Source organism: Struthio camelus, chromosome 4, assembly GCF_040807025.1.
Source record: "Struthio camelus isolate bStrCam1 chromosome 4, bStrCam1.hap1, whole genome shotgun sequence".
Lineage (NCBI taxonomy): Eukaryota > Metazoa > Chordata > Aves > Struthioniformes > Struthionidae > Struthio > Struthio camelus.
Genome location: NC_090945.1, coordinates 23,303,672 through 23,323,262, shown reverse-complemented (window position 1 = coordinate 23,323,262; position 19,591 = coordinate 23,303,672). Strand labels below are relative to the sequence as shown.

Below are 19,591 nucleotides of genomic sequence, written 5' to 3'. Positions count from 1 at the left end.
CATCTAATTTTTTTTAAAGCTTCCAAAGCTAATTGTAGTCTTAAGCTAGCTAGATTGATTTCCAGGCTTCCTTCTATCCACAGTATAACTTAAAATTCCTTTCTCTTGACAGATCTTTTGGTCTTCTAGCCCAAGGGCTCTGAAATGTCACAGCATGGCCCATTTCTTATTAAAGAGATCATCTCACTATAGCCCACCCAATTCCTTCCTCCCTCCCTCTGTTCTCAATCCTACCTCTGATTAGACAGCCACTATAGAAATACGCTTTCCCTCCCCCTGAGGCCTTTGTATTTTTTTTTCCATGATATTTGATGCAAGAATGTTTTTTAATCCAGGCTCCAACCAGAAATAGCACAGATTTTTTTCATCATTTGTGTTTTGAAGTGCCTAACAATTGTGTCAGTCTTTTAAAAACACTCTGTGCCCAAAGTTGTAGTCAAGGGGCTCTCCCGTCCCCAGAAAATGCTTAAGTCCTCAATCTGATGTAAAATTATTTTCATAAGTCAGAGTCTTAATATGTGTTTTGAAAGTAGTAGCTAAATTATTTGCTGGTGTGTCCTTAGAAAGCATTTTTGTCTATACAGTTTTGCAGCATATCAAGCAATGTTTGGACCTCTTTTAGTTTTTTTTGTTTTTTTTTTCACTTCAAAACTCAAGTCACCTTTAAATACCTTTTGTTAAGATTTAATAGTACTTTAAGAAAGCTAATTAGTAACCATTGGAAGAGTCCCACATGCTTCTGGAGCTTTGTGCAGGTAGTGCCATTTGGCTTTAGTCTTAGGTACTGTATTTGCCACAAGTTGTAAGCTGTGCTCTTGGCTGTTTTCATGTCCCAGCTGTCATTCAATACTGCAGCTGTTACAAAGCACACAGTGAAAGTGGCATCTGTAAAAAGGATGCTGCTATAGTTTAAAGCTCTTTGGTGCATTTGAAATTGATTTTATGATGCAAATCATTCCCGTTAGTGATGGGCCTCAAAAGGATATCTTCACTCTAAGTACTAATGTACCATTTATTGCACTGGTGGTTCCCTCACTTTGTTGTCACTGCTGTTGTAAATCACTATTTATTACTCTAAGTGTTCTCACTGTTTATTTAGCTTTTTGGAAAAAAATGTACTTGAAGAAAAATTTCTCACTTGCTGAAATTCATGCATCCTCATCATCGGTCTGGCAGTTTCCCAGTGAGGTCAATCCTTACAATCCTGGGAAGACAAACGCACTAATGTACACTAATTTAAGCTTCCCTGCTAAGCCCCATCAGTTCTTTGTGAGGCTCATGCTCTGTGTGACTCACAAAGCCGCGGGGTCCTCTTTCTTACAGTAGAGACCTATGTGGTCTGCCAGGCTGCAGCCCTCTACCTTTCCACGAGCTATATTTTAGACTAGTTTTGGGCTTTGGCGGCAGCATAGACAGAGAAGTTGGGGCCTGTGTGTAAGCTCCCTTTTGACTCACTTGATACTATGCTATTTTTTGTAAAGGCAGGTATCTCAGCACTTATTTGCTCTAGTGCATCTTTATAGAAAACTTTGATTAGGAACATGTATCTACTAGGAGTTGGGAGGGTGACAGCTGAACACAAGTTTTCTTCAACACACTTCTGTGTGCTTGTGTAACAACCTCCTCCTCTCTGTCTGACCTTTCTTAGTGGGGCTGATGTACGTGTCTGTGTACGTGTCTGTTTCTAGAGAGGACTTCCTAGAAAACAAGATTTTTGCGAATCAGTTACACAGAGGAATGGAGTCAAGGCCAGATGGCAGGGATGCTTCATCCCAACCTGGGAGGTACTCATGGGGAAGCCACACGCCCATCCACACAGGGCTGTTTAATCGGATGAATCAATTAGCAGATGTCAGTGTTGTTCACAGAGCAAGCAACACTAGCATAGGTGTGTTACCGTGATTATAGTAGAGAAGACTGTTTTTCTTTTCCTTGATGGATGACCAGCAACTGGATCAGCTTTTCTAGAGCTGGCAGGGTAGGGAGGAGAGGGCTCTGCTTGTCCCAAGGATGTGCTTTTTTGGTGGTGTCACCAGGCTCAGATATCTATCTTTGCTGTCGCGGAGCTGCTTAGGAAGAGGGGAACTTTGTGAACTGGGATTTGGACTAGGACGTAGTGCTGTGATCAAATCCCATGAGTTTGGCTGCTTTTTAAAAATGATCTTTGGTGGTGACAGATAGTTCAACCGTAGGAGTATTTGGTTGTTTTTGGGTGCTGTCCCTGGAAGAGGTAGTCTCTAACTCACACTGTGCAAAACGCTGTTTATGCTGTGGTCAACATCAGCATCCTGCCGGAGGACCTCTTCTCTGTCATATCTCTGTCTCTGATAATGCGTTGTACTCACCCAAACCAGGCACTGTCATTCAGGCTCCATTCCCCATGTCCCCCTTCCTCTTGTGGAAGGGGGTAGGGGATCAGGGCCCTGGAGGCCTGACCAGCCTCTGTGGGACACCCACCCATGCCCCCTGCCTTGTTTCACCTCAGCCTGGGGCCTTCAGTCCTGGCTTGAGCTACATCACAGGGGTACCTGTCTCCAGCCCTGTCTCCTGGATGAACTTTGGACCCATGCTGCAGCTGTATCTCCAGCCCTATCTCCAGACCCATCTTCTGATGGGAGGCCCTAGATGGACCCCAGTCCTGGTCCATGCTCTCACCGTGTGGGGGGCTGTTGCAGCACACCGTTACCAGCACCCAGCTCTGTCTGCCCTGCTCAGACCCTGTGGGGCTGTGCTCTGCGTGGGGGGTCACCCTTAGCTCCTGGCTTGACCCCGCCTTGTGGGAGAGCCTGGATTATATATTTTATTTGATTGTTTTTACTGATGGGTTCATTGTCTAAACAACTTTCAGAGCACAAGTTTCGTTGGATCACAGTCACAAATACAGTGACAAGACCTCTGCTGTTGCTGAGAGTGCGTGCGTGCATTCTTACAGTAGGCATCTCACAGCCACGACCAAGTTTGACTTCACAGCACCTGGGGTGTATCTAGTTGTCTATTCAGAGGCTCAGCAAACAGTCCTGATCTCAAGTGGGATCTCTGTTCTTCTTTGTTTATGTGATACTGGAAGAGAGAAATGAGACGCAGAGTATGTGACTTGACAACACCAGGATGTCAACAGTAGACCTAAGAAGTGAACCTAGCTCCTCTGTATCTCTGTTTGATGCTGTACCCTTGAGACTCCCGAATTCTTACTAGTGGATGCTTTGTACTCTCCGAAACATTAAGACTACAGTCTGCTTTCACAGTTCATTGAATAGCATGTCAGGACCTTTTTGTGTTGTGCTCCAGAGTGGAGTTACTGTAGAATGAAGCCCTGCAGCTGTATGTGTGGCACAGCAAGAATCGACACCAAGAAAGCACTGTGCGGTTGCAAAGCCAAACTGCAGAGCCTAGGAAATGTTGAAATTAAACGTATCAGCAGTCTCAGCTTTGTCTGAGTTGGTACTACAGCTCTGCATCTAGCTGATCTCTTGCTTGTCCATCCCGCCCTCCAATTGCTCTTATGTGTCTGTACCCCTGCCCTCAGTCTCCCTTTTATGGCTTCTCTGTTTCTTCTTTCTCTGACATTCATCTGAAGAGTCAGGAAGGTTTTTTTCTCCCTTGTGTGGGTTCCCAGTTCTTTTTGCCCAGGCAGTTACAGTGACTGACTCCTGCCTCCAGGCTCTTTGCTGATCAATCCCATCTTTTGCCCTGCTCCACCTGCCCTTCCCTGGCAGGCTTTCTCTTCCTCTCTCCTTTCGCATGAGTGCATCTCTTTTGCCCTCTGCTTTTCAGTCTGGCAGCTTGCTCTTGCTTGGTGCCATTGAGAACACAGGCTATCTGCCACCAAATCCACGATCCAGAGATCCCAGAGCTGCAGCAAAAGAGAAAAAACTGTCCAGAAATTTAGCTGCTAAAATACAAGTTTTTTCTAGTCAGCAGAGCAAACCGTGTTTGTATGTTTGTTTTTCTGCCCTCCCCTTCCTCCTGTGGAAGCTTATAATTGGGTCAATTTTAGTCATGTTTTCATAAGTTACGTTGTTTCAAAATATGGGAGTAGTGCTTTTCTAAGAGAAGAGGTCACCAAATTTGTTTTGCTCTGGGGAAGAAAAAAAAAAAGTATTTCCTCCATGCTTTATTTTGGAAGCTGCTGCATTGTTTTAGCAGATACTGAGAGAGATACCTGAGATGGAAATTGTTTTTTGTGAACCGCCATTGGCAGTGTCACAAGCCCCTGAAGGTCTAACAGCAGACGAGTTACGGCAAGCCTAGCAAAGGTGTGTGCGTATGGAGAGCTTGGCCTTTGCTACGTGCAGTCCAAAGGGATGCTGGTGGCCCTCTGCCTCTAGGCGCATCCCCCAAAAGGTGCTGTAGTAACTGGGAAGGGTTTGCAGTTGGTTCTCTGGACATCACATACAAGCTGCTCCTCAGCAACTGCAGCATATCTGGACCCTGTGCATGGGCACTACCAGCTGATTTCCTCTCCCTCCATCCACTGATGCTTGAGGGTGCTTTTGGCCCCTGCCCTGAAACCTGCTCAGCAGTGCACAAGGTGGCGCCAGCACCAGGAGCGCTTCCTGCAGATGAGGGTGCGAGGTGGGAAGGTGTGGAGAGGTGGGAGGCAGAGGTATGGGATCAGTGTGGGTGGTGGAAAGGAGGGGTTAGCAAGTATTGGGGCCTTGGTTTGGGGGGACAGAACGTGTGACAGAAAGAGCAAGGAGGAAGCAGGGTTGAAGATCAGGTTTGGAAAGGCTACTGTGAGAGAAGCAGCAGCTAGTCTCATCAGAGGAGGCCTAGCTTTGTCAAAGGCAGCCCTTGTGCATTTGAGGGACAAAAGCCCCGGTCCTTTCAGTCTGTCACAAAGTTGGTGAAGCTGTAATAAACTCTAGTGTCCGTCCTGTGGGCCTGTGACTTTGTACTAGGTTAGCTCCTGACTCTTGCAGCACTGGCAGGGAAAAGACTCTTAGTTCAGGCAGACTTCTTGAAGAATAGACTGAAGGCTATTTCTGCTTTACTGCGTCAAAACAAACATTGGTAGTACGTTGTGTCGTGTGGAAAGACTGGGTATAGCATGAGAAGAGGTAAGAGGAGAGAGCGACGTGCTCCCGTGCCACTGGATAAGAGGCAGTGTCCTTGTTTCCTCTAGAGCCTGGTAAGCTTGCTCAGCATCCTCAGCAAGCGCAGCGCACGTAAGATCTGCAACTCGGTCCACGCTAAAAGTACTTGAAAGCACAAGCTTCCTAAATGCAAAGAAGAGGTTCAGCACACCCCAGCTAGTCTCTTCACTGTTTGTGGTTTCACAGCTCCATTGAAAAGCAAGTCCTTTCTCTCTGGTACCTCGGGGATGCGTACCTTGTGCAGTTTGTTACAGAGACCCCACAGTAATTTCACACAGTCCTCTAATACTGTCCTGAGAGGCTGTCATGTATTTTCATGTATTTCCCCTATTATTTCTCCCTGCTTGAGTCTTTCAGATAATTGATGATACTTTAGTTAATCATTTTCCCCCTCTTTTGTTCAGCAGGTAGCTCAGCCTTGAAGGGATCCTTTTCATTTCAAATCCGTGTCTTCTCCTAAGTAATTGATCACTGCGCACCCGGGGACACCCAGTTCACAGCAGAGCGGGATCAGGCTTCATGAATAATCAAAACGTTGTGGCCACGCTGTTGCAGGAGTGCAAGCAAGCTCTGGACGCGCTCCTGTCGGCGAAGTCTGACACATGCGAGGAAGACGAGCGAGAATACCAGCGGTGCGAAGGTGAGGTCCTGAGGAGAGGCACCAGGAGCAAGCCAGCAGGTTGCTCTGTGCCTCTGCGCTGCAGTGACCAGTCCTCAGCCCTGCCCTATTTTTCTTCTCCTGGCAGATGAGTGTCAAGAGATGACTGGATTTGTAGGCCATGAATGGGATGTGGGCTACAGGCAGGCAGGGAAAGAAGCCCACTTTGTTGCAGTGAATTGCTGTCAGTTCTAATTTTAGGCTTCAGTAAACATGAGGTTGTAAGGAACAGTTCAGTTTGGGAGGAACAATGCCCGAAAGTTTGCTGATGCACATAAATTTCAGTTATTAAAAAAAAAAAAAAAAAAAAGGATGCAACTTCTGAATAAGGGCACATATTTCCTCTCCTTTCATAGGAACTGGGGGGAGGGCCTTTTCTGTTTGTCAGCTTCTCCTGATATATTAAAGAGCTCATTGCCTGAATCTTTATCTTGTAAAATGTGCGTGACCTCTATAAGTGCTGTCCAGAAAAAAAAAACTTGCAAAATCCCTCTTGAAAGGAAAATCCATGCCAGCTAATGGCCGGAATAAATATCCGGGAAGGGAAGCAGTGTTTGTTTAGAATTCTAATAAAAGAATTGTTCATTTGTTCTAATGCTAGCATTAAATGTGAAAAACTAGTATTTATTTTGGTATTTATTGTGTTGAGAGTGGTTTTTTAATTTTGTTATTATTTCTTAGTCCCGGTGGAATTCCAGTTCACATTATTCATGAAAGAGTGTAAAACACTCAGTTTTCTGTAGAATCAGATTTTCAGAGGGCTACACAGCTTAATTGTCACAGTTTTTTTTACTCACAAAAAAAAGGGCATGCTTGAATTGCTGAACTTGTTTGAATTACACTTTTTCTATACAACCTGGGGAAGTTATGAACTCTGTTCTGCCACACAAAAAAAATAAAAAAAACTTCACTAGGTATAGGAGATACAGTAAGGGATGATGATGAAATTTCGGAGAGGGGAACCATCAGAGAAAAATCTGCAAATACTCAGTTCTGCGTGCTGGTTTTGCTTAGTGCTACACATTTGCAGTAGTATCTGTTTTCCACTTTAATGTTAGTAATGTTTGGGTTTGCTTTGCTTGAATGACTTGGCCATAATGTTAATTTGATTTTTAAAATCCTGTGTCTTGGAGAGGAGAGCTGTTTAAAATATGGTTTTGAGAGCATCCTTGTTCTTGCTGGGAGGTCAGCTGTCGCTTTCTGAAGCACCCAAGTCTGTTTCTGAGCGTATTTGTGATAGAGGATGGCACGCAGGTTTCTGTTATGGATACTGGAAGATTTTTCTATTCTTTTTGGTTTTCAACAAAAGGTACTTTGTCTTCTCATCACAAATTCTTTCAAGCTTTATTATCACTCTTGAGAATAGGCTCTTGAACTCCTAATCAGGTAGCGCTTTTTTCCTTCATCGTCCTTTTTCCTTTTCTGCTATTAAACACCACAAAGTATGAGAAATAATCTGTTTAGTTCCAGATAAGGTAAATCAGTGCCCTTATAATCACTGAATTAGACATGGTCCTTCAGGTAAACTGCTTCAGGAAATGGGTGATCAGAGTGTGAAGCGGGGCGCAGGCTTTTCTGAGCAACTGTTCTCATGAGCTGGCTGAAAGCAGAGAGATAAATACTTTGCGGTAGGGCAGCGGCAGCAATATTAATAACTGCTCTCGGTCTCCGCACGCGAGCGTGCGCACAGGGGACAGAGACTTGCAGGTTGGCTGCTGTCGGATTTGTAAGCCCCTTGCCGCTGGCAGGTGGTTTTTAAGCGGCAGTAACAAGCGGCTTGCGCTCTAACGGCTTCATCGGGCCCACATGTGTCTCCTGCAGAATGGCATTATTACAGGGTCACTTCTGGCAGCAGTGTGAGCCGAGGGGATTCTCTGAACACAAACACGGAGGGGGTTTCTCCTCCTCCCCTCCCCCAGACATTGTCTTTGTTAGCTTGGCTTTCTTCAGACCAAGCTCAGGAAGAACTGAAAGCCAAATACATATAAATGGGGGTGAGAGGGGAGAGGAGGAGCGAATCCTCATCTTGCTTTATTTTAGGAGACAGAATGGGTATTAGATTGGTTTTTTTGTTTGGTTGGTTTGGTTTGGTTTTTTTACAAATCTTCCAAGGCAACCCCTGTGCCGGTTCATCTCCTTTTCAACCCCTGTTAATTAATGAATTTACATTGCTTACACAGATAACAGCTATCGGATATAATCTCTTGTTCTGGGAGTTGGATTTTAGCTGAAAACCGTAATAGCTAGCCCACTGATTATTTTGTGGGGGTGTAGTGGATATCCTTAGATTACACCATCGTGTTATTGTAATTAACACACTAATTGTGTTTACTTCCATGTGGTGACAACTAGGCACCACAGCAAGGTTTGAAGCTGTAGCTTGCTGGGTTCATACACAGGTCCTGTCCTAAAGACAACTCTTCCAACCCGTTCAGCAGTGATGGCTGCTAAGGATGACCTTTAAAAATAAAAGTTCAGTGTTAAAGACTTTGACCATATTCTTTGCTCTTTAGTGCATGGAGTAAGATTATGGTTTAATTAAGGATAATATAGAAAACAGGAACAGGAGGAGAACAGGAATGTTTTTATGCTCTAGAGAGAATATCAGCGTTCACATCATCCCATTGATCTTTGTTTTATTGACACTTTTTCCTGTTTTATTTAAGTAAACATGAGTTTGTGTGGGGAAAGACAGAAGAAGGAGGCAGAAGGGCTTTCTGTGTAAACATCCCATTTCTGTTTCTCTGGATTCGCACATAAATATCAGTGCTATGGGATCATGTGGGGAAACATAGAGGTGCTTGCTGTGATTGCCTTCAGGCATCCCTCATCTTCCATTGTGGAAGATTTAGGGAAGCTCAGTCTTCAGCTATTAACGTCCCTCTGATCACTCTACATAGGGTAAAAAACCTTCCATTTCGTGTTCCTTGCGATCAGGTGAGCATCCCTGCTCCTGCGCTGATTTTTGCAGCGCTGCCATGCTGCAGGAAACGCTGGGATTGCATGGCAGGGAGCTCACCTTGTCGTCGCAGCCTCCTGTCCCCCCCCCCAGCTCCTTCCCTTGGCCACCTTCCCACGCGCTTGCTCTCTGCGCAGCAGGGAGGACTGAACCTCTCCAGACACAACTTCAGAGAGCAGGTAAACATGGTTGCTGGTGAAACTGCAGAGATGTCTAAACAGAAGCACGTCCAGAACTGCAGCAACAAGTGAGATAACTTGAGTTGGAAAACATGACATAATTTTTTAAGGCAGCTTCTTGAAAATCTGGCCCTAGGTGTCAGACTTTCCTCTTTTTCCTGGAAAAAAAACAGTGAATGCACTGTAGTACAAGACCAAAATAGAATTTGTATGTAGTGTATTTTCTGCGGTTGTCCATAAAAGAATCATTTAAAAATACATAGTAACACATTTACTGCATTACCTTGTTAAAGCAATGATGGTCTCTGAGCAGGGGTTTTCTAGGGATTAATGGCTAAAAGGGCCTAGATCTGCAGCTGATGATCACCATTAACCCCATCTGGTCAATAATCCTTGTTAATCCACTTTTATTGGCCAGAGGGTCTGCCTGGCCTAGTGGTTAGCATAGTACACTGAGACTGCAGCTTCACTGCTGTTTGAAGGAAAATGAAATGTGAGCTGCTGCTGAAAGGAGGGGACAAATCCAGGCCCAGATCTCCAGCTGTGTGTTCCTACTAGCAATTGCATCCTTAGTTGGATCTGCTTGGCGATCCAACTGAAGCTAATCGTTTTGTTTTGTGAAGTTAATTTCCAGCTGGACTCAGTTGCCGCTGGAGCCAGGTGATGGTTAGTGCTGGCAGACGCAAAGAGCCAGCCCTGTGGAGGGAGCAGCACCGGAGGTTCGGCAGAGAGCAGCCTAACCTAAATGTAAAACTATAGTTTTGCCTGGTAAGCCCCAGCACCCCTCTAGAGGTTTGAACACCAGGCATCCCACATGAAGTGCGTGGGAGCTGGGAGCACTTTGCACTTTAGCGAAATCTTTTGACTTGTTTGTGTTTTGCTTTCCTACTTGGGAGGTAAGCCATGCTTTATGTAGTATTTAGGAAATCTCAGGTGAAGGTACAAGGCCTGGGATCGTCAGAAGCACGGCTCTGCGCTGGCTGTTGGTCGGGCGCCCCAGTAGTAGGAGCATGCTGGGGCCAAGGCTGCCCTTGTGCCTTTGGCTTCTTTTTCATTTCTGTTAGAAACTACGAGCAATATGCAGAAACTCAGGCCATATCGTCAGCTAATGCAAATTACTTAGCTACATTGGCATCAAAGAAGATGCATCCAAACAGCGACAGAGCTGGTTTGTGAATCTCATATGAGGGCAGTGCAAGCTTCAGCTGGTGCCTGCTGTGCGTTTGTAGAAAGTGCAGCATCGCTGTCAGTTCCTAGGCATGTGGCCTAAGCAATTTCTTCCTGCTATAGAAGTGAGCTTTCTTGTGCTTTGAAGGTGGGTGCTGTAATCCACAGTTACTTCTTTGAGGGAACATTGAATAACTCAGACTAACAACTTTTTTTGACTAAATTATCAGTCAGAATTATTCTCAAGAACATACTATCATTATTCATTATATCCCTTTAGGTCTTGGTCTAATTGTTATATACCGTCCAGGTTTATCTCCCAATTTGGATGTGGCTTTTCAAGCTTGTAACAGGCCTTTGTTACTGTCATGAGCAGAATCTTAAGTACAGCCTTTAACAAAGGGAATAGGTCTTCTGCACTGTTGCCTTCGTTTGCTCTGCCAGGAAACCTCTCTTCACGCAGGGGGAAATATTTCCTCGTGTCTTTCTTAGAGTAGCTCTTCACGCATAGACAACCACGGGGCTGCGTTACTTCCTGCTAAAAACCTTTTTAATGGCTGAGGGCTCCAGTTTAGCTGGAGGGCAGAGCAGACTAGGGTAAACTGATGACAGGCAACCTTTCCTACCCTCACAATACTTCCTGTGGCAAGAACTAACAGCTCATGGCAATTGTGAAAAGGCATGGGGCGGGGGGAAAGGGGAGGTATGCTTTTTGCGGGGTAGGTGCTGTATCATAACACTTGTGACTGAATCCACTGCAAGGCCCTTACCTGCACTTTGACCTTTTCAGCTTTGCTTCCCGACGAGCTGAGGACCCTCCTCGAGGAGGCAAAGGGAATGAAGTGGCCCTTTGTGCCAGAGAAGTGGCAATACAAACAAGACATAGGCCCAGAAGACAAAACAAATCTGCAAGATATGATCAGCGCAAGGCTCCCTGATTTACTGGTATGAAGTGCAACACACCTGCTCTGTAAAACTTACCGCGGAGGTGCTTGAGTGGGCACAGAGCCCCTGTAGGTAGTATTGGGATTTCAGAGATGGTTTTTTTCTGCACTGTAGCTGTAGCAGGTGACACCCTGGTTGGCAAGCTGAGGGGAGCGTGTCAGAATTTGGGAAGGGGCTGCTCACAGGGGCCAAAGGGCCAAAGCAAGAGATGGGGCTTCGTTACAGTGCTCAGGCAAGAGAGGGACCCAGAAGCTACAAATCATTTCAGACTTTTTTTCGTTAAAGTTGTTACGAAGCAATCTATGTGAATCACGGTTTCATCATCTTTGTGAGGCAGCTAATCTCCACCTCACTTTGGCGTGTTCAAAGGGAATAGAAGGAGGCCAAGTCCTGCTCCCAACCACTGCCTGACTCCAAGTAGGTAAAATCAGTCGGAGCTCTACCTCAGGGTTAGATTAGATTTCTGGTCCCTTGGCTACGTAGCCCTTGGAGAGTGTATGTGCAGCGCCCCGGGAGACGGGACAGTCAGCGCTCAGGTTTGGGGATCTGGCTGGTAGCTGCAGTTTTATGTGCTCTTCCAGGCCAGGGAAGATAAAATGGATTGAGGGGATTATGTTTTCTCTGTGTCCAGGCATTTGACTGCCACTATACAGAGAAGAAAGTGCCTAGATATTAATGCAAAGTGCAGAGCAGAGGGCACTGGCTCTGCCTTGTCCACAAGTGATCAGAGGGATGTGCAGGGGTCTTCCCTGTACTGAGCCCCTATCAAGACCAGAACTTTGTTCCCTGAAACGTGCAATGATGACTTTTTTAATGCCATTTTTACCTGCTTTGTGCTCTGCCCACAGGAGGTTGGGCGCTCGCTCTGTCGGTTCATCTGGGTCCACAGTGCAGTTCTGTTTCCAGTAATAGAGATGAACGTTTACCTCTTCCCTGGAAATCTCTAAAATGAGAAATGTTTATGTAAAGTTTTAGAAAACAAGTTTTTTGAACAGAATTATGTGCATTTTTTAAATCAGGACTGCTAGGAGGAAGTAAGGATTACTTGTCTTAGTAGGGTTTGCATAACTGGATACCTGCTTTTTCAAGAAAATGACTTGACGGGATCCCTTTGGGCATGTAAGCTGGCCAAAGGCAGGAAAGCCAAGAATGCACTCATGTAATTTCTCATGTGGGTAAAGGATGTTCGTCTGAGTAAGGAGGTGAAGGATCCGAATTGTGCTTGGGGATCTCCTCGTGAAAGTTGAGGAGTGTAAGATGAGAAAGCAGGAAGAAATGCTGGATTGCTTTTTGTTTTTTCTAATTTTCCCAGAGAGATGTCAGACATGACTTGTGGCAGCTAGAGGACTCCCTTTTCAGTGCTAAATGTGATATCTAGCCTGATGAGTATCTCTTTAGCAGGACAGACATGAACTAAAGATGAGGTGTTTGATTTTCTTGTGCTTACTGTGCTGCGCATCCTAAGCCAACGCAGTCCTCATGGGAAGGGCCAGTCTGGCCTGAAAAGCTGGCCCCACTGCAATCGGGCTACAAAACTGCTGTTAACTGTAAGGGGGGCAGGAGATTTTGCCTGTTTCAGTGAGAACGCTGCCCAAATAAAGTCAGCAAGTTTTTGTTTAAGGACACTGGTAATTTCTAACACAACAGCAATGAGAAGTCCAAAAAAAAAAAAAAAAAGCCAACGACAAGGTTGCAAGGTTGTGACTCCTGCGAAGCAGAGATTTCGGCCCAAGCATCCCCTTGCCAGTGTTGTACGTTGCTGGAATTCTGAATTTGGTGGTTGGTGGGGGGAACGGGACTCTTCTTGGGTATTTATTTTCTTCTTCTCTTTGGTGTGTGTGGCTTTAGACAGAAATTTATGGCAGTGGTTGACCTCCTTTACAATCCCCGCACAGCACTCTAACTTTGGAGCGTTTGTCTGCTCTCTCCCAGGATAAACACCTGCAGTAAACTCCCTGAGAGACCTGGAGAGATGGGAGATTAATGTGACTGTAATAGTGGAGTGGTGTTTTCAGCATTATACCCTCTCCCCAGGTAGATGGGTCTTTTCTGAGATGATACCAATTATTTATTGCTGAAACATCTGTTGATAACTGCAGCTGCCCTTGTTAAACAAAGCATATCATGGGGTCATAGACTATAGGGACCTAAAATCCTACCGCATGCTAGTTTTAGACTATTCACCAACACCCCCTGAAGTCCATTGGTTACCGTTGTCCTCAATGTTTCATCATGCGGGTGAAAATACTTTGTAAACATTGTGCTGCCTTTCCCCATGTGCTTTGAAGTATTATTTCATCTTCATTGGTAATTTATATGCCAGTGCTATTGTACCATGGGAAAAAAGGGAAAACCTTTTTTGTTTTCCATTTAATTGTAGAAAGACTGACATTTTGACCTGTATTATTAGTATTAGTCAGGAAAAGGGATTTTTTCCCCCTTCATCCATTCCCCTCCCCCTGCTCTTTTTTTTTTTTTTTTTAATAAAATTTCAAGGCAGAGCAAAGGCTGCTTCAGTGCTTTGAATAAAAAGCTGGGGGGGAAATGAGGCTGAAGAGAAGTGATTACAGTGTGATGAGGAAAGATAAAAGTCTGAACAACTTTTTTCTTCTTCTTTTTTGTTTTGGCATGAGGGACAGAGGGATAATTTAATTCCCTAAAGGAGAAATAAGTCTTTGTCAACTTATTGTTCAGAAAAACCTTTAAAATTTTTCATCTGTTTATTTTAATTTGCCATGCTTAGAATAAGCTCATAAACCGTAATTCATTATATTTTAAAAGTGCTTTGAGATCCATGAATGAAAGGCACTTCATTACCATAACACACTGGCGCTGTTATGAGGGGCCAGATCTGGCTACCAGTGCTCGTGATGAGGATGTTTTACTCAGTGAGTAGACTGAAAAGCTCCATGAGACCAGCCCGGGGAGTAAGCGGATTAGGCTTTGGCTTCAAGGGTTTGCCTTAGTGTCGCACTTTAGAAAGTGGGATACCCATTGGTGGCGGCTGCATGCTAGCTAGTTTGACGCATCAGGAAGGCAAAGCCACCTGCACCTGCATCCTTTTAAAGTGGCCTTCTTTGCCTTTGCTGTGGGATCATTACTTCTGCATGCTGGCCAAAGCAGTAGGAAGGCATGGCAAAAACAGATTTGGGGCGGGAGGGGAGAGGGAGTGAAGAGAGGGGACAGGCGAGCCAGAGTTTCCTCAGCTCTCTCGCTGCAGCCTAAGTTCAGTGGGAGTCACGCTGCCCTGTAGAGTAGAGCTCCGGGTAGAGTTTGGCAATATAAACACTTTTCTTTTCTTCTTTCTCTCTCTAATATATAAAATTACCAAACCTCCCTAGGGATTTGAAGGCAGCAAATTTGTGGTAATACTTAGCGCAAACCAGCACTTCTGGTTTTACAAGATCTTTGCATCTTCTAGAATGCTTTGCTTATTTTTTTCCCCTACTGGGGATTCATTAACCCAAAGAAAAAGGCCAAACACGTTGAACATACCGTTTCCCCATTCTTCTAGCAGATTTTAAGAGAACCGCATTGTTAGCTGCTATCAGCTAGCAAACTGGGCCCCTTCGGGCAGCCTCCTTCTCAGCCACATCTCCCACTCCATATGGTGGGAGTTTGTGCTGAGGTCCACAGTACAATAACCAGTATTTGTTGCCGAAGCAAAAACTTGGAAGCGCTAGGATTTTTTTGTTGTTTTATTAACAAGTCAAAGCAAAATCAGAATTATCACAAGACCTTGCTGACGAATGTAAATATAGAGCGATTACTTTTTTTCTTAAAACCCACTTGTTCTGCATGGTTAGAACTGGAGCTGCACTTCCAAAACGGAGGCTTCTAGTGGTTCCCCTTCCTGCAGATCTCCAGATCAGAAGGAAGTAAGTGTCAGAAGTAATAGAAATATCCTTCTGCTCTGTAACCAGCCAACAGAGGGCAACATGTCCATGTACACGTAGGCTTTGGTCCAGCAAACCCTATCATGAGCTTTCACCGAAAGACTACTGCGTGCACACAGGTCATTCTCTTGTGGGATTATTCATGCGATGTTAATTTTTTGCAAGATCAGAGTCCATGCTTAAACCCACCCTAATGATGTAGGATTTCAGTTATTATCTTACATATCAATAGCTACTGTGGCTGGCGCAGGTGGCTCAGACCGTGGATAGGAAGTGTGGGACAGGAACAGTGCAAACACAAAAGCAAAGTCCGACCTTCAACGATTTCATCATTTAAGGCCTTGCCCATGCAAAAACACTGAGGAAAACAATTTGCAGTTCATGTTGGAGTGGACTACTTAAATGACCTTAAATCTGTGGGCGACGCTGGCCTTGGATTGAAGGTGGCTCGGTGCAGTCTTGAGTGCAGGGGGATGCAGGGAGCCCTCAGTTTTGCAGTGGCAGAGGGTCTGCTCGGTGGGCACTTGCCCTGCACCTCGGAGGCTCCCCATGAGCGGGTCTCGTTGAGGTGCCTCCCCAGCCGCGACAGGAGCTGTGCAGGCTCATCCCCTGCTCCCTGCCATGGACAGGGGGAAGTGGATGCTCTGGCCCTGTTTGTGCAGAACCTCATTGAAGTTAATGGGAATGTTGAAGAGAATAGAAAATAGGCCCAAGCAAGGGCTGCGGGGACTTTGGCTAATTACGTACTGGTGGATTATCATTAGGGAAACCCTTCTGAGGGAAGTACCCTAACTAGTGTTAGGTGGATGTGTGGCGCTTGAGAGCTGGGAGCCTTTGATAAAGAAATAAAGAAGGGGCTGAGGATTTAGTTTTCTTCGCCTTGTACCTGTTGGTGTGGTAACAGGAGAATTAAAGCCCTAAATCTTAGCCCTGGGATCTTAGATGTTCAGGCTGACCTTTTGCTACCTGCCTCGTAAGAGCTCTTCTCGGGTGATCCCGGTGAAATGGGGAGTGACGTAACTGAGAACTGTAGCCGTGGGCCAAATTCAGCACAAGAGGGAATTCATGGCCTCGCAGCCTCCCTTATGTTGGGCTGATTGCTGACACTTCAGGGCTTTTAAAATGAGAGATATCAGAGATCAGGTTCTGTAAGTTCTCACGGGAGAACAGCAGTTACCTCCTTTGTGAGTCACGATGGACAGTGCTTCGGACACTGTGCCCAGGTGAAGCTGGAAGTTATTTGTCGTACTGGATCCGAGGGCAGCTTTACCACTTAGGGGCAGGGCGACTCCCCTAATGTTGGCAGCATGCAATGCTGAAAAGCAGCCAGTCTTCCACAGCGGCTCACCTATGTGGAAAAAGTACAGCAGAATTTGTATATGGAGGAGCAAGTGAAAAATGTGGAGCCTAATACTGGGTACACATAGCGGTGTTGGTTAGCTTTTTCATAGCTAGGATTTCCTGTTCTCAGATTTTGCTTATTGGAATATTTCTTCCTTAGAAGATACTTTGAATTGTATTACTGAGATGACTGTGCTGTATTTTTCTTCTTGCAAATTTAACTACTTCTCTAATGGTTTTATATTTTGAGGACACACAGATATAGGAAAGAAAGACTCTTGGACCTTACTCTGATCTTTAACTCTGATTATAATGGGCCTGATCCTGCCCCATCAAGGAGAGTTTTCATGGGCATTTACCTATTTTTAAGTATTAAAAGATCCCCTTTAACACAGTATTTAAACATACCACAGAGAATTACCACAATAGTTTAGACATAAACTATATCTGGAGCGCAGCAGGTCAAGTCTTAGGACCAAAAACTGATTGTTGCACCTATCCTGGGTAACAAGTAAAAGTGAGGGACTCCTTGGGATGACAGTTCCCCAAATGCCTACTGCCTTGTTGGAAATACAAGGCCCACAGCAATTCCGGCTCGTGGAGTTTCCTCAGCGCTTTAAACGATTCTGCTTCTGTATTTCCCCAAAATGCTGCTGTTCAGCAGCCTGAGCTGCCTGCTGCTTTCCTCCCTGCTGAAACTGCTGAAGTTCGTCACACAGATGGTTTCCACTTGTTCCTACAGGTAGCTGTGCTCCTGTCGCTACCTCTACCTGCAAGCAGCATTGAGATCTCCATGAAAATAGCAGCATGGTCAGGGATGGTACCTGCCTTCTCTTGCATTTACAGGACGTGGAAGGCGCTCTCCATCCTGCCGAGGCTTGGACCACGCTGGTCACGGGAGCTGGTCCTGTCAGCTGCACTCTACAGACAGTAATCTGCTGCAGCAATGCTCCTTGCAGAGAGGAAGGGGAGAATCGTTGAATTAGAGAGGGCAAGCTTAGAACAGCAAGTGGAACGTATCGATAGTAATAAAACTAAATCACTAGAAAGTTAGGAAGGGTTATCGATAAAAGCTGGGATTATTGCTGCTGTAGTTCTTTCTCACTTGGTGAAGGAAAACTTGATTGGTTTTAAAACCTGACCTATTCTATGGTATTTTGAGCTGCTAATAGTGGACCTAATGTTGCTTTCATTGGATAAATGCCTAACCCTGTATTGCTTTGAAAATGAATAATTTGAGCTAATTAACAGCTTCAGAAGCTCAAGCCATTAAATTAGGTCCTCTCCCGATCTGAGCAGAGAGGTGAGTATCCAGAATCCGCTTTTTCCTGAGTCCACAACTGTTTACTATGGGACTTGACTGTCTTGCGTTCCAAGCTTATCCATCTGCGCGTTGCGGACATGCTTTCTTCTGCCCATCACAGAGGTGGTAGGAGGCTCAATTCATTGTTATTTGTAGAGTGTGCTCTGATTGCCAGCTGAAAGGCAGAGATTGATAGAGAAGTCCCGTGCAGTGACAGCGGATTTGGTCTCTTGGAAATGCAGGCTTTGCTAACAGTGCGTGGGGTAAAAGGGTGAGACTTCAGCTAAATCCGTTGGTGTTTTGACTGTGTGTTTAATCTGACAGGGGACGAATGTAGGAAAAAAAGTGAGCAATTTGTTAGGGTTCACGTATTTCAGTGATGTGCTAACTGGGGAGAGATCCTGAGAGAGAGAACTAAGGCGCTTGGAAATACGTGCTATTGAAACTCTTGCCCTGTGCACAAAATCAGAATTTCTTTGTTGACTACTCTTGAATTTTTTTTCTTCTAAGATTTTTTAAACTTCAGCTGCAGTTACAAATGAAATAAGGACTAAAAGGGTCTAAGAAGAATGAATATAAGCGAACACAGGAATCCAGACTATTTGCAAAGGTCTGGGCGTACTCTGAAAACTAAATGATTCCTACCCCTGCTTTCTAACCTCACTGCTTGCAGAGGCGTTTTTCCAAAGGAGACCCTCCTGAGTCTGCACACTGTGTGCGAGGTTTGCCTATGGGATCCTGGCTTTATAAAGAGGGCAGAGAGAGTGGATTAAATCAATATTTCATTTATTTGTGCTTGTAATTCCTCTTACATCAGCTGCCACATAAAGATTTCCCCTATTTTCTTCCCCTCCTCCTCGGCTTCATTTACTATGCACCAATAATTTCCCTTTGACGCTTTCCTGCCAGTTCCAGTGCCAGATGGCTCCGGTTCGAGCTTCTCCCCTCTCTTGGGAATGGCCCCCATTGTCAATGCAAAGGAGGCATCGTGGCTTTGAACCCAAAGCTGGGACCCAAACTTCAGGCGCGATGTGAGGAGGAGCTAAAACACTAATGCAGGAAACCATGCAAACAGCACACCCTCCCACTCATCGCCATTAAGGAAAAACCCTTCACTAAAGGCTGTTTTGCATTTTCCCCAATGGTCCATGTATAGAAATCTCGTGCAAATTTAATTCTGTCACCACCTGATTCCACTTCCCAGCCATGAGGTTTCCTTTGTGTCATAAACTCAATTAGACATATGCATTTCACATCATGGACACAGATGTTAAAACAAAGTGTGCACGTACCTCTCTCTCTCTCTCTCTCTCTCTGTGTGTGTGTGTGTGTGTGTGTATGCGTATACATAAGCTTCAAAATGATAAAGAAAGTGAGTAAATCTGTTTACTGCGCTAGCCCGCTATGAAGAACAAAGTGCCCATATGTGGCGAGCAGGGCTGAATTTCTGATTGTGTTCGGCTGGGCTGTTACATCTTTGAAGTCAATAGAGTTTCCCTGGGTCTGCGCTGGGTGACAGAGCTGTGTTAGGGCCTCTCTCACATTTCATTTAAAAGTGGCGAGGGGAGTGTCTTTGTGCGTGTTTTGTGTATGTGCCCAGCACGACAGTGCATTATCTGTAGCTGCTAAGGAATTTTACAGTCACACAATTTGGCAGTGAATGAAAGAAGTGGGTATTAATTTCTCGGTATACTGCTTGGTACATGGGAACATAATTGCAAAGATTGACATCGAACCATGTTTCTGTGTGCCACACAGCATGCAGCCCTGCCTTTTTTAAAAAAAAAAAAAAGCAGAGTTTCTCTCCCTGGCTTGACTTTTCTGCATTTTGTGTCCATTTGGTTTTGGAGAGGGACACAAGAGGTTTCAGCATTGAGCAGAGAGTTAAATTATGCAGCTGCAAGACTGCCAAGCCCTTCAGAATAGGATGCTTCGTTTAGTTTTTCCACAATGCTATTGAAGTGCTTATTTTCCTCCTGAAGAGACACAAACAGATGCAAACTTCTGTAAACACTTTAGAAATGAATTCAGTGAGTTTGGCCTCTCA

The 19,591-nt window shown here is 45.1% G+C and overlaps 1 protein-coding gene across 34 annotated transcripts in view; it reads left to right on the top strand.

Annotated features, from left to right (window-relative positions):
• ALPK1 (alpha kinase 1) overlaps positions 1-19,591 on the top strand; it is a 53,165-nt gene that overhangs the window by 15,894 nt on the left and 17,680 nt on the right. For 20 of the 34 annotated variants that reach the window (XM_068941849.1, XM_068941854.1, XM_068941841.1 and 17 more), the window contains 2 exons: positions 5,501-5,736; positions 10,850-11,004. In XM_068941849.1, coding sequence (XP_068797950.1) covers positions 5,616-5,736; positions 10,850-11,004 — 276 coding nt within the window. In that variant the 5' untranslated portion in view covers positions 5,501-5,615. The remainder of the gene's footprint in view (positions 1-5,500; positions 5,737-10,849; positions 11,005-19,591) is intronic. The other 14 variants (XM_068941851.1, XM_068941855.1, XM_068941846.1 and 11 more) reach the window with 3 other exon arrangements.